The sequence below is a fragment of the Canis lupus genome, chromosome 3, assembly GCF_011100685.1.
Source record: "Canis lupus familiaris isolate Mischka breed German Shepherd chromosome 3, alternate assembly UU_Cfam_GSD_1.0, whole genome shotgun sequence".
In the NCBI taxonomy this organism is placed as follows: Eukaryota; Metazoa; Chordata; class Mammalia; order Carnivora; family Canidae; genus Canis; species Canis lupus.
Window position 1 is genome coordinate 41,547,598 of NC_049224.1, and position 17,015 is coordinate 41,564,612.

At 40.7% G+C, this 17,015-nt stretch overlaps 2 protein-coding genes across 15 annotated transcripts in view; one reads left to right on the forward strand and one right to left on the reverse strand.

The window, feature by feature from the left end:
• The window catches only part of MEF2A (myocyte enhancer factor 2A), a 190,052-nt gene extending 174,463 nt beyond the window's left edge, over positions 1-15,589 (reverse strand). For 5 of the 14 annotated variants that reach the window (XR_005356926.1, XM_038532680.1, XM_038532688.1 and 2 more), the window contains exon 1: positions 14,995-15,588. The gene's annotated coding sequence lies outside the window, so the exon portion shown is untranslated. Of the gene's footprint in view, positions 1-13,542; positions 13,743-14,994 lie in introns of all 14 variants that reach the window. The other 9 variants (XM_038532676.1, XM_038532678.1, XM_038532687.1 and 6 more) reach the window with 5 other exon arrangements.
• LOC119876159 (basic proline-rich protein-like) lies at positions 13,883-16,226 on the forward strand. The gene is made up of 3 exons (XM_038533685.1): positions 13,883-13,959; positions 14,228-15,459; positions 15,562-16,226. Exons 1-3 carry the CDS (start codon positions 13,883-13,885, stop codon positions 16,224-16,226), a joined length of 1,974 nt encoding a protein of 657 aa, XP_038389613.1.
• The last annotated feature ends 789 nt before the right edge of the window (positions 16,227-17,015 follow it).

Genomic DNA, 17,015 nt, shown 5'->3' on the forward strand with positions numbered 1-17,015 from the left:
AAGTTCTGGTGATTTAAAGGAACAGATGCCATTTAAGGCACTAGCTGCCACATAAGGGGGCACAACTCTGAAACATATAGGTTCTAGGAAAGAAGACAGGCAAAAGGAAAGGAAGCGTATCCTTTGGCAACTGGATAGTGAAGGGAAAAAGAAAAAAGGATAAAAGTTAGGGTCTTACAAGACCAAAGAGAGATATAAAATTGGAAGTCTCACACAACCCTTCTACAACCATTAAAACCAAAACCACTGAACAAGACTATTCTTTACTGACAGAAGAGGGCACCACTAAACTAGAAATACTGTAAAACACCCCAATACCATAAAAACAAAACTGAAATTCAGAAAATCAGGAAACCGAATTTGACACATATCAACTGAAGAAAAACCCCTGCCAAAAACAACTTCAAACTACAAAGCAGAAAAAAGGTAAGTCAATACTCCAAACAGAATTAAAGATATTCAAACACTTAAGGATATGAAAGCCACTTCAAATCAGAAATTCAAAAACTAAAAACAGAAATTAGCAAAATACAAAGAGAAATTTTAAAAGGTGAATGAATTAAAAAAAAGAAATGGAAAAAATAAAAAATTATTACAGAAATACAGAATAAATTGCAAGGCCTCCAAGAGACAATTGACTCAAATGAAAATGAGGTAGCAAAGTCTGGCACAAGAGTTATGAGCACCATCCATCCATATTTGGTGTTGTTTTTTCATCTGATTTCAAGTAACTGTCTACCTACCACTTCACAATCACTAACAAGCCTCAACTCTTCCAACACTCACATAAGAAAACTTCATGTCTTTTTCATAATGAAGTGCCATATTTGCTATGTATTACACATTCAACATGTCTAAAACTATGCTATTGTTTTAAATATATTTGGTCCCTCTTTTTAATGTGTCACTGACAAAGTTTTTGAGTATCATTCCCCTAACTCCCATGAACCCCATGGTTTTTACTGCATCACTTTGCATAGCATTAGATTTTTATGACCACGTACACTGCGTCATGGTAGAACCGACTGTAGAAATGTATGTGTGGGTTAGTATTCACATGTATTTCTTAGCTCTGCTGAAAATGCAGACAATAACACCCCAATAGTAATGAGCTCACCTAGCACCCAGATCTCAGATTCCAAATGTCATCCTCTAATAAACAGAGTCAGGGCTGTTTGGAAAAGAGGTTAATTCCAGGACTGAGACAGGGAAAATATAAATTGAGCCTGGAGTTTCCTGTAGTACCAGAAAGTAAGTTCTTGAAAAAAGGATGAAGGTATGTCAAAAGAACACAAGAGTCAAACAGGAGGAACTTTCAATGGCTAAAGCTGTATAATAATCTGAGCAATAAAATAACAATAGCATCAGATTATAACCTACAAAATAAATGCCTTTGAATCTATACTGATATAAATAACTAAATAGACGTGACATCTCTTCAATACAGAGGAATTTCAATTGACAAGTGAGAAAGGGAAAAAAAACTTTAAGATTGCTATTAGATAACTACTACAGTAATACAAGTATCCCCCACTTTTTGAAAATATATATTAAGGCACTTCACTTTCATGAAAGATCCACAATAGTACCTGTTTTCTAACTGAAAGAAATATGGAAAGGATTCTCACTTTACTAAAAAAAAAAAAAAAAGAAAAGAAAGAAAGAGGGAAGGAATGAAAGAAAAGAGAAAAAAGAAAAAAGGCAGAACTAGCATTCAGCTTTTATTTTGTAATAAGCCATTACAGAGGCAGTACACACCCTGAGCAGCACCACCAAGCTCCTTCCCTGGTAATTATACTCAGCACCTCAGTGTAATCTCAAGCTGCCATAGCTCTGAATTTTGTCTGTCAGTATCTGTGCCTTATCTCAATTTGGTCTGTGTGTCCATTAACATGATGTGTCCTGAAGTATCAGAAAAGCCTAAGGAGGTTTTTTTTTTAGTCAAAAACCTCAAAAATTTTCTGTATAAATTTAAATTAATGGTAAAGGCTTTTTTTTTAATTTTTATTTATTTATGATAGTCACACAGAGAGAGAGAGAGAAAGAGACACAGGCAGAGGGAGAAGCAGGCTCCATGCACCGGGAGCCCGACGTGGGATTCGATCCCGGGTCTCCAGGATCGGGCCCTGGGCCAAAGGCAGGCGCTAAACCGCTGCGCCACCCAGGGATCCCTGGTAAAGGCTTCTTTACACCAGTTAAGCTTTTGGAAGGTTTAACAAGAACACTATACGATCAGATAATGGGGGAAATCTGGAATCGTTGCAGGTTAATTCCCACTCATGAATGCTAAAGACAAGTGAAAGTTTGAGAAGAAACAGAAAATTAACATACTCTCAAAGTATCTCCAAGATATTAATCATTTTCAAAGAGGAAAATTGTGACTTTACAACAGAGAAACCGGCAGAGACCGGTTAACATCACCAACAATAAGATACTGATATCATGTACCCCTGATATAAAATGTACCTCTTGATATGCTACCATTACTTCAGTGTTGTCAGAGCAAAATTCCAAATTAATCCTAAGAAAGCATCAGAGAAATCCAAATCGGAAGACATTCTACAAAATAGCAATCAGTACTCCTTAAAAGCATCCAGATGAGAAAGACAAGAAAAGAATGAATTAATATCACAGATATGTGGAGACTATATAAAACAAATAAATGCAATGTGGGATCCTGGGTTGGATCCTAATCAAAAAAAAAAAAAAAACTAGGAAAAAAGCGAATGAAGTACAAACAAGATAGTTTATACTGTGTTAAAATTTATTTCCTGGTTTTGATTATTATACCACAGTAGTCCAACATTAAGAAAATCTATACTATTTTTGCAACTTTTCTCTAACACTATTCCACAATTCTTTTAGTGAAGTATTAAAAAAAAAGAATAGCCACAAAATGATAAGTTTAGTTTTTATAAAAATTTACTGAGTACATTATGGTAATTCCCATTGCAATTCAAAATACATCAATGACATAATATCCCCTCCTTTTGTTACAATGTTAATTTGCTACTCTTGGGGCACCTGGATGGCTCAGTGTGTTAAGCATCTGCCTTCAGCTCAGGTAATGATCCCAGGACCCTGGAATCAAGCCTTGCGTTGGGCTCCCTGCTTAGAAGGGAGCCTGCTTCTCCCCCTCCTGCATGCCACTCCTCCTGCCTGTGCTCTGGCAAATAAATACATAAAACCTTAAGAAAAAAATCCAAATCATTAATACTAAAAGAACAGATAAAAGCTGCAATGTGATAATTTGTTGAGACATAAACTGCAGAAGGATATGCAAATTTGAAATCATTTTATAAAGTTTTAAAACATGAAAAACACTATATATTGCTTAGCAATATATATGGATATATACTCTTAAAAAAATGAATGAATGAGAAAGGTAAATCTTTACTTAAGATAACAATTACCTCTGCAGAAGAAAAAAGGGCAACAGGATTGAAAAATTCATCCTGCTAGTATTCATTACATTATTCACTCAAATTTTTGTATCCTGATATGTTTCATAATTTTTAGCCACCACTGAGAAGCACTGACATTTTTAGCTATCTGGGACAACAGTCTCTCACCATTTACCAAAAAAAAAGTTTTCATTGTTATGGGGTTTGTTTTAATAAGACAATCTTAACTCATAAAACCCTATTTGAAATTTTTCATTTATATTTTCAAATCAAACAGTGAAAACCTTAAAATCATCTAAAATAGGGTTGTCTGGCCTTAGGACAGACATATTGTTTGGCTCTTTAATATATATACAAATCCTGTTTCCAGATCACTTCATACCTTCACTTCCACAGCCAAATCCCAAGGCCTTGTTATTACCAGGAAGTCTCCCATTTCTGACTACACCTCCTTACCCTTCCAGGGACTCTCATAAGTACATTCATCCTAGTCCTCCCAAGCCTACTCTTCTTCCTGTGCTTCCTATTTCAGTAAACTACCCATTCATTCCCTCAGTTATCCAAGCCATAAACCTAATCATCACTCTTAACACCTCTTTCTTTCACCTCCATATGCCCTCCATCACAGAATCCTTTCATTCCACATGCCCTCCTATATAATCTCTCAAATCCACCTATTTCTTCTATCCTCACCCTACACCATATTCCAAGCTATCTTACCTCTTTTAACTAATTTGTTGTAACACCCTCCTAATTATTCTTCCTGCCTACTACTTTTAACTCTCCAAAGAATTCTCCCAATGCAATCAGTATTATCTTTCAAATTAATTCCCTCCCAGGCTTAAGATACTTCGATTTTTCCTAGGATAAAGTTCAAATTCCTTAACACAGGCTCAAGGGCTCTTCATATATGGCCCCGATTTATGTCTTCAACCTCATCTTTCACTACTCCTAAGTACCTGCCCGATCCATCCTGAGTTTCTACAAGCAATCCAAACTCTAAGTTATCTCCTGTCCCTAACACAGGTGGTAAACACAAGTAGTAAACCCTCTTCACAAGGCTAAGTCCTCTTGAGGCTTCACCCTAAACTGAAGGTGTCACTTCTCAGAGGTAAATTTTCCTGGCCTCCCTGCAACTTGGGTTAATTGCCCCTTCTGTATGCCTCTATAGCACTCTGCATGATACACAACAAGCACATAGCAAAGTGGGTGATAAACACCTATATGCCAAGCCTGTTCACTGTATTCCTTCGTACCAAGGCCAATGAACTGAATGAACAAGGAAATAAAGACCAAACTGCAAAATAAATTGCCGAACTAATACAATACGAACGAAGACAACTCCTGGCCCAGGTGCACGATATTCTTTCCACTATACTTTGTGGCACTCAGTTTTATGTTCATAAACAATTCAATGTTAATTAGGTATATGGCATGTAACATAGAGTTAAAAAGAATCTAGATATCATCTCATTTTATAATTAAAGAGATGCCCAGAAAAAAAAAAAAAAAGAGATGCCCAGAAAGGTTATTACCTGCTGAAGAACAAAACACTATTAAACAGTAATGTCAACATTAGGTATTTTGATGTTCTTTAACTATATACTTTAATCTCAGGAATTAAGTTTTTAAAATTTTAAAACTGAAAAACTAAAGTTTTTCATTTCTTCTAGGATAGCAATGTTATTAAAAACAGAACAAATGAATCACCAACTTACTTAAAAGTTTCCACAAAATTACCTAAAATATTATAACAAACAGAAGAATATTTAATTATGATATAAGAGTAATAAAGATAATACTGAATCATTATAATTATACATTATAAGCAACACATGGGTACCAACTGTGTTCAAGGCACCATGGAACACATTCACTAAATATACAGAGAGATATAAAACAGGATTCCTAACTCCCAAGAGGAGTACAGTATGTTTTGGAAAACAAGAACCATTATAGAATTAAATAGAAAAATTAGGTAAAAAGCAATCACTTAAATTAACATTTTCAAAGGAAAAGGCTTCCTTCTAAGGAGTTTCAGGAATGTAAAAAGAAATAATAATCTGGGGATCCCTGGGTGGCTCAGAGGTTTAGCGCCTGCCTTTGGCCCAAGGCGCGATCCTGGAGTCCCGGGATCGAGTCCCACGTCGGGCTCCCTGCATGGAGCCTGCTTCTCCCCCTCTGCCTGTGTCTCTGCCTCTCTCTCTCTCTCCCAATTGTATCATGAATAAATAAAAAAATTTTTTTAAAAAATAAAAGAAATAATAATCTACTGCCTGAGAAATCAGCATAAACTCAAAATTTCTCAGATTGGTCAGCTGACAGGGCTCTATAACAATAAAGGTCCACTATCAAGGAGCATACCAACTGCCCAGTCCTTGGTTTCTAAATAGTTTCACCCAATAAGAGAAACCAGGATTCCTTGTAGAAGTGGCTGATTCTAGGACAGCAGCAGGAAAAGCAGATGATGAGACTGGAATATCTTATTGTCCCAAAAGTAAGGAAGTGCTCCAAATGATAGAAACATGTCAAAACAATAAGTTGAAAGATTTCTCACTGACCAAATCGGAGTTAATTTGGAACATCAAAATGAATACTGATAGTAATCGAGTATAATCTGCTTAATAAAAAAGAATCTATTAAAAAAAGAATCTATTAATTTATATTAAGTAAGCAAATGAGAAGTAAAGGCACTTCTTTACAATAGATTGCCAACTAATAAGTGCAGAAGAATAGCTAGACAAACATCATTTTGGAACCACTATATAATAATAACGGACTCAGGCACGAATCAGAAATGAATGCTAAAACCATTGTGAACATTTTTAGGAGGACAGAGTATTTACAAGTCAGAAAGTGCCTCCCCACAGATTATTCAACAAAAACGAGGGCAATGATAACTTTTACACGGAACAAACAGGCAGGCAAATCTTAACTAAGTGATCCAAGTAAACATCACCAACAAAGGGTCAAAGTGACATCATACTGCCTCCTGTTGTGATGCACTGAGGGATATATCATCACTTACTTAGTTGTCCTGCCAAAAATGCATAACCTGAATCTAACAACAATGAAGCAATATGATACACCCAAACTGACCGACATCGTAAAAACAAAAGGCCCGTACTCTTCAAAATTATCAGTATCAGGAAAAAGAGAAAAAGTTGAAGGACTGTTTGAGATTAAAGGAAACAAGATATAAAAACTAAAATGTAATAATATGTTATCTATATAATACTGTATTAGGAAAAAATGCTATTAAAGGATATTATTGGCGCAAATGAAGAAGTTTCAACATAAACTACATACTAAATTACAGTATCAATATTAAATTTCTTAAAATCATATTGTGGTTATATAAGAACATATGACTATGTAAGGAGGTATCAACTGAAGCATTTAAGGGTTAATGATCATGATGTATGCAATGTATTCTCAAATGGTTCAATAATAAAAGTAATCATAATAGTAAGAGGAAGAAAGGGGAAAAGAGATGAAGAAGAGAAACCAAAAGAATGAATTCCTGCTACTACAATACATGCTAAGTTCAGTAACATTACATAACATGCTTAATATATGGTTTTACTTGTAAGCAAAGTACACAGTATTAATGCATCATTTCCATCTATTCCTCGTACACATCTGGAAGGGTCTACCTCAAATGATTTGCCTCTGATTTTAACTGAACAAACCTACATCTTTGGCATACTCCAGAAGATGTAATCAAGGAGCTTCAAACTATAAATAAAATAGTAATATTTATTTTCAGATTTTGGGGCCACTCTGCAATACAAAAAAATGATACAGCAATTGTGCCAGACATTAACAATAAGTATATCTAGGTGACCAATAAATGAGAGTTCATTCATTGTACTTTCCTGTAACTTTTAAGTTTTTTCCAAAACAAAATGTCTAAACAACAACAACAAAGAACCTGCCAATGCTGAAACTTTACATTGGGGAAACTGAGCCATTTGTGAAAAACAAAATCTTAACTCCTAGATTCTTTTCTGCTTTTTCCCTTCATAATCCACGTCAAGTTAAATCCATTACAAAAAAGATTTTCAGTATTATAAGCATTTTGCTAAAGAAGTCCCCAAATCTTTAAAAAGTCCATTTGCAAGTCAATTGTATAGAATGTGGAATGATTTTCACTATTAGAAATAGTAGTTAAGTTCCTAATGTTGGCCACAAAAGCTCTTTGATAAATCTTAATTAGCAATACACTTAAATTAGTACTGTACTTCATGTATACTGTGCTAAACTGCGTATCACCCTAGCCTTTCTGAAATAACGTGAAATCAGCTGGATAAGTTGAAGGGAGGGAATGTTAGTTAGTAAGGAACAACCAGTAACTATAATTTCCAACACTGTTTTTATTTTTACTAGGTTATGCATTTCAAACTGGAAATACAGCTCTCAGACAAGATGGCTACCCGCTGCCCAGAAAGAAGGCAAAATGGAATCTCAGGAAATGCCACTTGGGCTTAACACCTCTGACATTCCTGTCCTGATCCAGAATGCTAGTTACAACATGTTAATATGTATAGAAAATGCAAAAAGTCTGAAAAATAACTTTACAATTTTTAAAATCTAATTTGGGTAGGGATCCCTGGGTGGCTCAGCAGTTTAGCCCAGGTGTGATCTGGAGTCCCAGGATTGAGTCCCACATGGGGCCCCTTGCATGGAGCCCACTTTTCCCTCTGCCTGTGTCTCTGCCTCTCTCTCTCTCTGTGTGTGTCTATCATGAATAAATAAATAAAATCTTTAAAAAAAATAAAATAAACCTTAAAAAAAATCTAATTTGGGTAAACTGGTTTGTGGTTAGTCATTTTAGTTGGTCTGGACATCTTCCATTCAACATTTACTGAGCGATTCACTAGCGGCACCAGGACAGATTGGTAGCTACTAAGCATACACAAAGAACAAAATAAGTCTTTGACACTGGAACTCTGAATAGCTGAAGAAAATGACATCAATTACAATCCTTTAATATTCTAAAAAGGGAATTACTCTTCAAAGAGAGTCTGTATCAAGAGAAAGAGACAAATTTTGTCTAGAGACTAAAATCGGTATCATACAGGACACCCGGACTACAACGTAAAGGTAAAAGCATTCCAATCTCTGGCAAAAATATGAACAGATACAGAAGCATTAGTTCAAATATTTCTGTCTTCGAACTGTCAAGCAATGTGCTAATACTGGGGGAGACAGTTATCAAAACAAGATAGACAAGGCTTCTGCCTTCATGGAGTTTACATTCAGGTAATGGAAAAATAAATGAACAATAACTAAACAAATAAGATGTGTACAAATTACAGTGTCTTGAAGAAAATAAGATGCACAAGAGAGTAATTAACAAAGTGCAACATTAAAAAGGATGGCCTCGGGCAGCCCCCGTGGCGCAGCGGTTTGGCGCTGCCTGCAGCCTGGGGTGTGATCCTGGAGACCAGGATTGAGTCCCACATCAGGCTCCCTGCATGGAGCCTGCTTCTCCCTCTGCCTGTGTCTTTGCCTCTCTCTCTCTCTGTGTGACTATCATAAATAAAAAAAAATTTAAAAAAATAACAAGAAAAGCTCAAGACTTCTATAAAAAAGAAAATTATTAAAAAATAAAAATAAAAAAAATAAAAAGGATGGCCTCAATGAAAAAGTGAGATCTGGGTCAAGTTCCTAAGGGTTAGGTCGGCCAGCCTTGTGAAGAGCATCTCAACCAGGTAGGGCAAAAAGTGCAAAATAGGAAAAGATGTGAAAAGTTTAAAGAACAGTAAGAGGACTGTGTGGCTCCCATACAACAAATGAGAAGAAGAATGAGAAGCAGAAATATTATTCAGGGCCATGATTTTATTTCAAGAGAAATGGGAAGTCACAGGAAGATTTTAAGCAGAAAAATAACATGATTTCGGATCTTACAATGATCCCTACGGCTGCTCTGTGAAGGACTTCTGAGGAGCAAGAAAAGAACAAGCCTGGTTGGTAGCTACTACAGCAATTCATACAAGAGATAATGCCTTGAAATAAAGAGGTGGCAGTGAAGACTAAGAGAGGTAGACCGGCTCAAGATCAATTCTGAAGGTACAAGAGAGAGTGTGGATGGATTGGATTTGAAAGAAAAGAAAAAGAATCCAGAGTGTTATCTTTAAGTTTCTGGCATGATTACTGCCATTCACTGAGATGGGGAAGGGCCAGTAAAGACAGCAGAGTTCAGGGGTAGGAGAGAGGAAGAAAGTTGGGGGAGAGGAATAAATAGCTAGATTTCAGTCATATGGCTAATATTATATTTGGGATTCCAACTAGATTTCCAAGTGGATATCAAGCTCAGAAAAATTGTGGGCTTAAAAAAAAAAAAAAGTGGTAGTCATCAGCATGAAAATACATGGTATTTTCAGGGAAGACCAAACAGCTGGCTTAATTGGGTCACAGAAACTGAAGGGTAGTGGCTAACAATGAGTGAAGATATCAGACAGAATCATATTACAAAGTGAGCCATGACTAATAATGGCAATAGCAGAAGCAACAGTGATAGTATGGTAGGGAGCAAAATTCCTTCCTGCATTTTAGGTATCAAGCACTGTGCTAAAGGCTTTATAGTATACATCTCATTTAATCCTCTCAACAACTCTATGAAAAAGACAGTATCACTATTTATACACCAAGCCTCAAGAAGATTGAGAAATTGCCAAAGAACACAGAGCACCTGAGCATTCTAACTTAGGCGGTCTTGATTTTAGAGGCTAATCTCTTAACCCTTCAATTATTGCCTCTCTACTGATTTTGTGTCTTCAAAGTTTTCCTTAAAAGAATGACATTTACATGTGAATCTTAGAAATAGAATTCCAGTCTCCATGTAAAAGGGATAAGAGGTGAGACCGGTAAACAGGTATTGTATTAGTCAATGCAACAGCACCTTGTTTTACTAAGCCAACAGGTACAAATTATTTTACCAGGCTGAATGAAGAGTATCCCTTTGTTCCAAAGATCACAAATCATACCTCGAAATCCAAGTCAACATGCATATGCATGCTGTTTGTAACAAAAATAACCTGGTAAAAAGGTCCAGCTTATGTAGTATAAATTTACTACCCACTACCAAAATATTTCTCAAAACATATCATTTTATTAATGGTTGAATTCTTTTTTAAGTTCATAAAATTTATATTCTTGTATAAGAAAAAAAACAAAATTAGTATTGACTCAAGACAACCATAGAAAGATGTGCCTTGGGGTGCCTGGGTAGTTCAGTGGTTCAGAGTCTGCCTTTGGTTCAGGTCCTGATCCCAGGGAGCCTGCTTCTCCCTCTACCTAGGGCTCTGCCTCTGTGTGTCTCTTATGAATAAATAAAAATCTTAAAAAAAAAAAAATGATGTGCCTTCACTGATATTTATTAGAATTCTGATCAACTAGTATCTGGGTTTTCACCCATGTTAACAATTCCTCTGGCTTTCAGCATTATCAGTTATTTCCTGCTGTCGTACACCAATGTTCAAATATTTGGTATTCTATCCACCTCACAAAGCTAATTTTTTTTAACTCATAAACTTGTGATTTCATTGATTACCAAGACAATTTCATATATTAAGTTCAGTAAATATCAATTGTAAGCATAATTATTAAAACCAGTAAATAACAAACATCTGTATAAAAATACATTATTTATTAAACATGTGCCAACACATATGCTATGCATGAGACTAATAAATGGGTTTATACTCCTTATTATAATAAGCTGGACACAGGGTCCATTGATTATAGATTACACAGATAAAGCATACAGACAAAAACATTTAGTTCCATACAGCAGTAAAATGACATATAAAAACTCAAAGATTACCCACTAAAGAAAAGCTATTTTTAAAATATACCTATTCCAGATAGGCAATAAAAATATTTTTCTAATTTCAAATTTCAAATACTGTATGAATACAACTTCCTTTAGTAATTTAGATAATTACTAAAAGACATATTTCATTAAAGAGTAGGGAAAATACTTACATTTAACTCTAATTTTTTTTTTTAACATCTGGAAAGACTGTTGGAGGTTACAATCAATGATTGCAGAAAAAAAAAAAAAAAAAACCCTCATGTAGAACAGCCAAATAAACATTTCATGTATAATCTGAAATGAATTTAAAATGCTGGGATTTTTACGCCCCCAAAATAAATGAGCATTCGCCTATATTTATACATTATATGAAGTCCTTTTGGTCATGACACTAAACATTCAGGTACTGGGCAGAGTACTTACGTAGTCTTCACAGAAAATAAGGGAATGTATAGAGAAATGGATATATGGAGGAAGGGATGAAGGGAGATCAGGCAATATGCATTTTTGTACATTAAGCCTCAGGAGTGTGCTAGGAACTATCACACCCATTATTTCATTTAATGCTAACAATTCCATGGGGCAGGTAGTATAATTCCTTCCCATTTTATAGATGATGTCTCATAGCGTCATAAGTGGCAGAACCGGGATCTGAACCAAGATGTGATGACAAAGTCTTGCAAACACAGCAGGACGTGTCAAAGTGCTCTTTTGCAGGAGGTTATCTAACTAGAAGATTGATGTGATTTTCCAAATTTATACTTCTCTTATTACTTAAACATTAGAAGGCACTCACTTCTCAATTTACTAAGAATGTTCACAGGTTTTCTTTCTAATCTAGAAAAAAGCAATACTGATCATTCTCAAGCCATAAAGCAGTATTTTCAGTGCTCTATCACAAAAAAAAAAAAAAAACTTCAGCAATACTCTGTAGCATCCCTATATACCACTAACACTTCTTCAAAAAAAAAAAAAAAGAGTATGGTCTGATTAAAACACAAAATATATGAAAGTGGAAACGCCCACAGAAAATTCAAGACCATCATTCATTGTATATTAGACTAAATTTCTCTTGCCAGACTTATAAGCGGCAAAGGGAGGGGGGAAGAAAAGGTGGCTTTTCAAAACCTGACTGACAAGCATGCTACTTCCCAAAACCAAGTTTGTTTATAGTTTCCTTTTCCTAAATCAGAGCACAAATCTATTGAAAGATTTAACTGAAATATTTCAAACTTCAAAATCATGTTCTAATAAAAAAAAAAAAACACTTCCATAATTATTTAACCACCCTCAGAATACACTGGTATTTCTCTCTTGATAACCAATTAATGAGTGACATTGCTATTGCTTGAATAGTAATAAAACTAATATTAATCTGTATTGCATTCTAAATGGAAAATACAAAGCTATAATGCAACTGCTTTGAAAAATAAAACATCACCATTCAAAACAACTCAATATGTCCTTCAAAGATTAATTCCGGTTGCATTTACAAAAAACAATCTTTAACACACATACCCATTAAAGAAACACTGAAACTCAGAGAATTTGGAAGGAGATTATTCTCAAACTATAATTCAACACAGTGACATTAAAATTATTATTTCTGTGGCCCAATGAGCTATTTTCCTTCCACTGAACACCCTCCACCTCTCATTCCCTCAACATTATAAACTTTTGCTGGGAAGTAATTTGAGGAGTTAAATAAAATTTTATCACGTTTGATCCAATATGAATAAAACCATGGCTGTATATATAACAATACTGTGAATTAAATGAAATAGCAAATAATTATGTTTAGAAAAGTCATTATTACTTCACCATCACTGACTGCTTTAACAAATAAGTTTCTATTGGAAGCACTCTTCCAATAGAATTGTTAAAGACTGGGTCTGCAAAGTAAACCACTACCTTTAGCTCTTCACAGTGTTTTATTATAACACCATTATCACAACCGTTTACAATGCTCACTAAGAAAAGTAATTCCAGAATCAATCTTAATATTTTGTAGGACACATGTGTTCCTTATGTTTGTTAAGAAGTCTAACTAAAACTGGCATCCACTTTAATGAAAACACTTTTGACTTTTTTTCTCTAAAAGAGAAGTTGCCATTCACAGGAAAAAAAAGAGTAAAGACTGAACATATACCAAACATATACCAGAAAAAAAAAAAAAAAAAGGAACCCCAAACAAAAACGTACATACAAAAGCCGTATTAGCCCAACACAGCTATTTCATCCTCACCTTGTAAATTCATATTAAAGTAAGTGCCATTTTTGTTTTTAAAAAAAATTTTTTTAAGCGATTTTGTTTACCTTTTGCACAGACTGTTCAAGTGCTGCCAAGGTAACAGATTTTAAAACTGACAACTGGAGTACTTGGCAGTTGCCAAAACAACACAGCTGGATTCTTAAAGGGAAAGTACTCTTGTGTAACGTACACCTAATTACGGCTTTGGAGAACCTTCTCTTCACATAGTAATGGATGATAGGAGACATAGGGGGAACATGTTGCGCTAAACAAAAACAAAACAAAAAAAAAAAAAAACTTGAAAAATTTTAGACATCTGTTTAAAAATACTTATACCATGATTAATACATCACACACAGCAGGCCTTTCTAATAGCGAATTGCAATACCAATCTTGTAAACTAAAATGCAGGTCAACCCTATGCTGCACTTCTTTAATCTACCCACCGTTTCCCTACTGGACCATGACAGGGGACTCTCGTCGTATGCCAGGGATCACACTTCAGGTCTGGAGAACATTTTTATAGTTATACTTTCACGGGGGCGGGGGCGCGGAGGGGAGGCTGTTTTTCTAATTCAGAGATGCTCACCGCTTCCAAACTTGTCTGCACTATCTCATCTACGAATTTAATCCTCACCGCTCCAAGACAGAGAATATTAGAGCTAAAAGGCAAAGTTTGTAGCACGTAAAACCTTCCCCGCGAGCTGGGCTCTACTGGGACGTGAGGGCTGCTAGCTGTTCCCCCCGCAGGCCCTCCTTCCCCGCGCCGGCTCCCTGGCTCCCTGCACCGGAGGGCGTCCGCGTCCCGCAGGTGCCCCCAGCCGGGCCGCCTCCCTGCCTGCCCCAGATACCCCCCCGGCCGCTGACATTTCCACACACGCGCCAAGAGTTCGGACCTAAACGTTCCGCCCGCTTCGACCAACCTTCTCCCAAAGCAGAAGTGGGGGAACTTCTTCAAGTCCAGCCACGGCGCAGAGGAGAGCGCCCCCGGCACGAGGAGCCGATCCCTTTGGGGGGACCCGGGCGCGGGGAGCAGGACGGAGGACAGGGCCTTCCGGCGTTCCGCCCGAGAGGGGCTCCGGGCCCCCAGGGAACTCCCTCAACTTTCAAGGAGGCGTCGTCCACCACCGCCCCCCAGCCCCGAAGGCGGTGCGCGCACGGGGAGGCTCCTCGCGCCGAGCCCGCGCCGCCGAGCCCCCCTCCGCCGGCCCGCGACCCGGGTCGGACCCCGGGCCCGCCCTCCAGGCACCCCGCCCCCACCTCCGCGGGCGCCTCGCCCCTCCGCGCCCACCCCCCCGCCCCGCCGCCGCCGCCGCCGCGCGCCCGGGACCCCGACCCCGGCCAGCCGGACGCCGCCCTGCCCCGCCGTCCCCCGAGCCCCGCGGGCGCCCCTCCTCGGCTGCGCCGCCCCCCCCCCGCCCCAGCGCCCCCGAGCCCCTACCCGGCCCCTCGCCGAGACGCCGCCCCCTCTGACACCGCCGACCCCGCGGACGGAGCCCCGCCGACGCGGCCCTCACCGTGTGTCCGGCGCAGCTGGCGAGCGCGCACACGCCGCAGCCCGGGCCAGCCACCAGCGCTCAGCGCCGCCCGGAGCCGCCTCCTTCAGCCCGGGACTCGCCGGGACATCCGCGCACGGATCCCCACACCGGGGCTATTTTTAGGAGACAGGCCCCGGCCAGACCGGAACTCGTTCCTGCCGCCGCGCATGCGCACTAGGCCGCGGTCCTCGGTGTCCCTCCGCCAGCCTCGCCTCTCCCTCCCTTGCCCTCAGCTCCCTCTCTGTTTTCCCCCTCGAGGCCTCTCTTCGAGAGCTGACTTATCCTCTCGGTGCGTCCTAGAGCACTTGGGATGGGAAAGACGAGGGCGCGGGCAAAGAGTCACAGTGGAAGCGAGCCCTGCTCCACAAGGACGCGAGGGGCGGACTATGTTTTTCCGGGTGGGTGAGGAGACGGATCACCCGGCACAGGAAGGAGATGACGGCGGTTTGGCGCCGGGGCTGCAGGCTGGAGCTCGCTTCCCTCTGAAGGACCGTGTTCTCCTGGAAGGGATACTGGTCACTTGATGAGGGCCCCGGCGCCTCCCAGGGCGGGGCGGCCCGCCGGCGTCGCGCCCCGCAGCCCCCGCCCTCCCCCGCCGCCTCCCGGACCAGCCCGCGGGGGCCGGGGCCGGGGCCGCGAGCCGCTTTAGTGACGCGGCGCGTGGCCAATCGCCGCGCGAGGCCGCCGGCCCCAGCCAACCGGGGACCCGGAGGGGCGGAGCCCCCGGGGGCGGGGCCGGGGCGCCGGGGCGCGAGTTCCACAGACGCCCGGAGTGCGGTGCCAGGCGCAGCCGTAAGAGCCGGCCCAGACACCTCCCGCCGAGCGCCCGGGGCCGCGGCCAGCCTCGCTCTCCCGCCGCCCCCGCCCCCGCCCCCGCCCTCCGGACGCTCCGGCCCCCCGCAGACCTCTGCTCGCCACGCACGCGCCCACGCCCTCATTGTGGTCGGGGCCGCACCTGTGCTCGCGTCGGGGCGGCCGCCGGGTCACCCTCGCTGAACAGGCACGATGCGGCTGCCGGGACCCGGGCCCGGGGCGGGCAGCCCCCTTCAGCCCGGCGAGCCAAGCGCCCCCACGTCCCGGGAGAGACCCAACCCCCTCGTCCGCAAGAGCGAATTAAGCTAACAGGCGTGGCTGGAGTGTGCCTGGAGCGCCGAATGTGTGGCGAACGCTTTGCATATGACAGCTCCTGCATTCCTGACAGCACCCCGTGAAGTAGATTCATTCGGTTTCTATTCCCATTTTACAGAAGAGGAAAGGGAAGCTGAGCGCTACAGTGACTCTTCGAGGTCACAGTCTAAGGGGAGAGCACTGAGCACTCCCAACCACACTCTGCACGCCGACTTTTCTGAGAGGAGTGCAAGGGACGTGTGCTAGGGACCGCCCTTCTGTTTTGTGGGGTCATTGGTTTTGTCGACAAAGGTCATTGGGAGGTGAGCCATCGTTGGCCCTTGCGCTCTGAAGCCTGCTAACCTCGACAAGAGTTTCTACAGCCCCACAGCCCCATGTGCACCCAGAGGTGCCTCTGCAATGAACACAAACCCGAATGGTTATTTTCATTGGAAGATGAGAACTTCGGTACCGCAGCACTTTGAAACACAGTGATCCGGGTGGGTGAGCAGATGCACAGAGGCTGGGCAGAGGAACTGGGAAGTTACAAAGGAAGCTGCAGGCTCCCAGGCTTCCTCTCTCAAGGACGGGGCAAGGTACTGGGGAGAACCCAGCACAAAAGCAGCACGCAAACACCAGACCCTGGGAAATAAACCTGGAGCTCTCCTCAGAGCCCCGCGGTGTCAGTTTTCAGAAGAGCCAACAGCAAGGACTATAGGCAAGTTTTGAAAACAGATTAAAATTTGGTGTAAATCAGCAAATCATGTGGAAATGCATTTTTTTTTTTTTAACCTGCCAGAAGTGCAAAAGCAACTGCATTTGACTTCTCTGCTCCAGGAAAAGACTTTGATACTTTTCCTTCAAAGCCTAGGGTCTGACGTGGAGGGGACAGT